Here is a 5,482-nt window from a genome sequence, read left to right on the forward strand (position 1 = left end):
AAGGTTTTTAATCTTGGTTGCCTACGACAGCACACCAGGGGGCTCTGCTCCTATCATAACATCACGAGCTATTTCTGACCTCAACCCGAGAACAAATTTTTCTCTTCTCAACTCGGGAGTACTCACTATCCCGGGTGCAAACCTCACAAGGGAGTTAAATCTAACCGAATACTCTTTCACTGTACTCATCCCTTGTTTCAGATTAATAAACTCTTGTATTTTCTCATGAAACCGGTCAACCGTTCGATACTCGGCCTCAAACACTTTTCTAAAATCTCCCCAAGTCATAGTTGCCGTGTCATGAGTCTCTTCCATTAATTCCCACCAAATTCGGGCATCACCTCGAAATAAGAAACTAGCATAGCTAATCCTCTCTCTATCATTCATGGGAAACAGGGCCACCGTCTGCTCAACGGACTTAAACCACTCTTCTGCTTCTAACGGGTCCCTAGTACCCCTAAACTCTGTTGGCCGGTGCTGACTTGCAAGCCCCTGAATCGGATCAACTCGATTCTATACTGTCTGAGGTGCTGGCCCTTCTCGCTCTTGCCTTGCGGGCGGTACTCTACTAGGGGTCTCAGTTCTCTTTAGTACAGCTCTCCCCTGACTCTCCGCTAACACCTGCTGTATAATAGTTCGAATCCTTGTCTCATCAAAGGTAGGGGGAGTTTGTTCCGGCGGGTTAGAGGATTCTTCCTCATTCATCACACACTTACCCTTCTTTCTATTACTACGTCTCCTCTACAAAACAACCATTCTCACATCAACTTCAATAACCCACTAGTAAGGAAAGAATTTAACTTACAGTGGTCAGATAAGACACGTCGTAGTGGCAAGAATGACACACTGTCCCATCCCAAAATCACTGCTCTGATACCAAAAATTGTAACAACTTCTTTCTACTATAATATTCGTAAAATATATTAATAAAAAGACAAGTATATTTATCAAAATGGTTGGGCCCAAAAATTTTCTTTACTTAATAAATACATTCTTTACATAGTACAACATCATTTGTACAAAAAGACTCTTAAAAACAGTAGACAGTGCAGCCAAGTCTCCCCGCTTGCCGATGTCCATCCGACCACGTCCTCACCTATGTCCTGTAAAACATAGAAAACAACAGAGTGAGCACAAAGATGCTCAGTAAGTAAATCTTCTACTCTATAATCCCTGTGCATTACTCATCAATTCTTTTCGTACTCTTGTTACTTTCTCTAATGCAATCTCTCTTGTTCTTTCTCTATTTCTAGTTCTCACTATTCTTTTCTTTCTTTCTATTCTCATCACCGATGGAGAATATCATAACCATGCATGGATGAGACACTAAAGCATAACAATGCATTTTCTTTCTTTTCTTTTCTTTTCTTTCTATTCTTCTCTTATTTTTAGTCTTATTCTTTCTTATTCTTTGCCGATTGGTCTTGGTCGATGCATGGATTTGGAACCCTTGACCATGTGAGTGTACTCTCTCTCGTGTATAGCTCTCATCCACATGTATTCTCACGGCTATACAAATTCTTTTTCTCATTCTCATTCCGCTCTCTCATGGCGGAGACCGCTCTCTCTCATGGCGGTTTACATGCGAGTAACTCTACACTCATGGGTTCCCCATCGCACAACCTATTTTCTTTTCTTTTCTGTAGCACTTGATATTCATTTCATTCTCTAGTGCTAATTCTTTCTTTCTCTTTATTCTAAGAGAATTAGTTCTCTTCTTTATCTCTATTCTTAGAGTGTTTCTTTCTCATTTCTCATATTTCTTTCTTATATGATTACTCGATTAAACATATGCATATGGATGGCTCATGCCTAGAATCTTTCTTATATGCATTCATGAAATGCAACTATGCTATGTTGCATAAAGTAAGGTTCTCTACTTCTACTCATGCTTCTTTTAGGCATTTCATCAAACAATATGTGTGCATACATAAACTCTATTCTAATATTAATTATACTTCTTTCTTAACCATCCAAAATTGGAGTTCAACCCCTTCACATTATCACACATCCTGCAAAGAAAACACATTTTAAATATTCCTCTTAAATTCTTCTAATTCTATCCATACTTCTACCACAATTTATCAACACATTCCACCTTTCTCATGGTGGAAATTTCTCCATAAATCAACATTAAACTCATTCATAAATTCATCAACTCATTTCAAACATAAAAATCCAAGCATTAATCATATATAAAGCTCAATCATGTAGGTGGATTTACTTACCTTAGGCTCAAGTAGAATCCACTTAAGCTTTCTACTCTTGATGGCTTGATACTTTCTCTTAAACCTTCAACACAAACTCAATAAGGATCCTACTCTTTCAACAATAAAATTCACATCTAGAGTAAGGATTCTCACCTTTAAGTGCTTAGGATCAACCTGTATCAATTTCTAGTCAAAAGCTCTTCAAAGATCCTTGGAAAATTGAATGAAAGTTTGAGAGAATTGAAGGATGAAAGAGGCGGTGGAGAAGAATGAATGAAAGGGTTTCTAAAGCTAAACTCTTAATATCTCATATTTTCTCCACTCTTTCCCAATATACCGTTACTCCTTATTTGAAATTCCACCTATGCCCTTTAATTATTTGCAAAAACATCCCCATTCAAACTATTCTCCATGCAATTTCCTTGCATTTCACTCCACACTTTTCCTGCTAATTAGGGGTAGAATGGTCATTAAGTCCCAAAAGGAAGAATTCTTTAAAAACTCAAGGGAATATTAGTCGAGTCTTCGCCGCGGCGAAGCTATTTCTTCGCCCCGACGAAAACTCACAGCAGCAACACAGGGGTTGTAGCACTTGATCGCCGTAGCAAAGCTTCTTCTTCTCCCCGGCGAAGACTATAACATTAAGATTTCGCCAAGTCTTACCAATTTTCAGGGCAACCACTCAACCAAACCAATACACCCTTTCAACCAAGGGTCAACCAAACAATATTAACAACATACAGACTCAAATAATGATAAATCAATAAACATTCAAGCCATTCATCAAATCTTAACTACGTACCTCAAGTGGGGCGTTACAATCAATCCATGAAAATAAAAATGCTCTTAAAGGCTCCTAAAATTGCACCTTTAGTTATAGCATGTCCCTAGGATGGATGACAACTGACGCAAAAATGCTTAGAAGAAACTTTGAAATATCTACATAAACCATGAAACAAGTTTTTCCTACTAGAAGAAACTCCAACTTTCTGCTTTAAAAAATACAAACTGTTAAGTTCAATCAAGGGAAACAATATAACACAAGTTAAATTTCAGCCTTATCCTGCAATGTTTGTAACATATCAATAACAAACCACAGCAAAGTTATAAAAGTTTGGTAACACTCAGGAAAACTAAATGCCAATATCAAACAAATGCACAAGCAGCAACATAATTACATGTCAAAAGATGACAGAGAAGTGCAATGTTTGTAACATATCAATAGCAAACCACATCAAACTGTTAAGTTCAATCAAGAGAAACAATATAACACAAGTTAAATTTCAGCCTTATCCTGCAATGTTTGTAACATATCACTAGCAAACCACAGCAAAGTTATAAAAGTTTGGTAACACTTGGGAAAACTAAATGCCAATATCAAACAAATGCGCAAGCAGCAACATAATTACAGGTCAAAAAATGACAGAGAAATGCAATGTTTGTAACATATCAATAGCAAACCACAGCAAGCTGTTAAGTTCAATCAAGAGAAACAATATAACACAAGTTAAATTTCAGCCTTATCCTACAATTTTTGTAACATATCAATAGCAAACCACAGCAAAGTTATAAAAGTTTGGTAACACTCAGGAAAACTAAATGCCAATATCAAAAAAATGCACAAGTGGCAACATAATTGCAGGTCAAAAGATGACAGAGAAATGCAATGAGACTCAAATTAAAACAATAAAAGCATGGCAGTATGGAACAGTTACAGAAAAACAATACATTTATACCCAATTGAATGGTAAGACATTTCTTATATCGATAATTGAAAGATGATCAACTTACATATAGCTTTCTTGCTTGTTCATTAATCCACCATTTCTCGGCGCTCCAACGAGTGTCATGAAATAATTGTATAGGACCGACAGATTCCCCAAGTTGGTGTGCCTTAACAGTTCATATTAAATTGACCATAAATTGAAATAAAATTAGTAAACAGGAAAACAAAGTTGTATATTTGTATAGGTGAATCATATTAAATACCTTTTCCTTTTTGTGCTGGATAAAGTTCTTGGAACCACCGCGGTGATTACACCTCATCTTCGACCGGTTCTCAGAATAAGTTTTTGACCGTGCCTAACACCACAAAATTTAATATTAAAATACAATACATATATAATAACATTAAAAGCCATGTTAACCTTACCTGAAACTTTTCACTAGAAAAAAGGTCACAAAGATATATCCAATCATCAGGATCTTTAATTTCTTCTGGTCTATTCTGTAATGCTTCCTCCTTAGTAGCATATGCTTTGAATTTCTTGTGTAGGGCACTCCGGAAGCTGTTGAATCTCTTACACAATTTGTGCTTCAGCCATTTCAGTACATGGGGCTCCGTGACATCAATGTCAAACTTGGTCTAAATTCATCAATAATGTACATGCATTAAACTTATATGGGTATTATATATTATTTTCATAAGGAAGTATGACAATATGGATAATGATATTAAACTACATTACCGTGATCCGAGCAATCATTTGTTTTTCGACATCGTACGGAACTTTCTTCCAAGTAAGCACTCTTACGGGGGCATAGTTCCTTGCAACTATTCCTACCTCAGTACTCAACTTTGATGCATTTACTCCAGTAGGTACTCCATCTTCTTTCTGAAAGTCTACATGCAACTTTGACTGCGCTGTTTGTAGGAGTCTTTCACATCCAACTCCTCTAGTCTTCCCTCTCACGTTCTTCGCCACTATATTCTCTACAAAATCAAAATAATGCATCAACAGTTAATACTATGTTATCACAAGGACGGTTTACATGTTGGTAAAGTAAAATGTATTCTTAAATTTTAAACAAACATTGTACTCGATATCTAAAATCCAAGTATATATTTCAGTATGCTTATATGGACCAATATCATAACTTTACCAGTGATTGTAGCAATTTCAGGTGTCGGTACAAGACTATGATTCTCTTGAACAACATTTGCACGTCTAGCTACGGTCCTTCTTCTACCAGGAGCCATCTTCGGAATCTGCAAACATCAACATAAGAGAAACTGTACCAGGTAAGATATATGTCAATTTATACAATTAATCTCACGACATTAGATCATTAACTATATTTACACATTCAGAAAATAGTAAAGAGTACATATAATCATACAAGCATACCATCAGAAGTTGTTATCAGAATCACTCATTAAATCATATTCATTATCAGTACAATAATCAATCAATGTATCATCTTCTTCTTCAACATCAGCATTGGCATCATCTCCCACCACTTCAGCTCCAACATGTGTAATTGTTGCATCA

At 36.3% G+C, this 5,482-nt stretch overlaps 1 protein-coding gene across 1 annotated transcript; it reads right to left on the minus strand.

Annotated features, from left to right (window-relative positions):
- Window positions 1–513: 513 nt before the first annotated feature.
- LOC116138824 lies at window positions 514–5,190 on the minus strand. The gene is made up of 5 exons (XM_031424483.1): window positions 5,094–5,190; window positions 4,679–4,923; window positions 4,363–4,575; window positions 4,128–4,292; window positions 514–741 (listed from the first exon to the last, which is right to left on the minus strand). Exons 1-5 carry the CDS (start codon window positions 5,188–5,190, stop codon window positions 514–516), a joined length of 948 nt encoding a protein of 315 aa, XP_031280343.1.
- Window positions 5,191–5,482: the final 292 nt, after the last annotated feature.

This window comes from Pistacia vera, unplaced genomic scaffold, assembly GCF_008641045.1.
Source record: "Pistacia vera cultivar Batoury unplaced genomic scaffold, PisVer_v2 Contig344, whole genome shotgun sequence".
Taxonomy (NCBI): domain Eukaryota; kingdom Viridiplantae; phylum Streptophyta; class Magnoliopsida; order Sapindales; family Anacardiaceae; genus Pistacia; species Pistacia vera.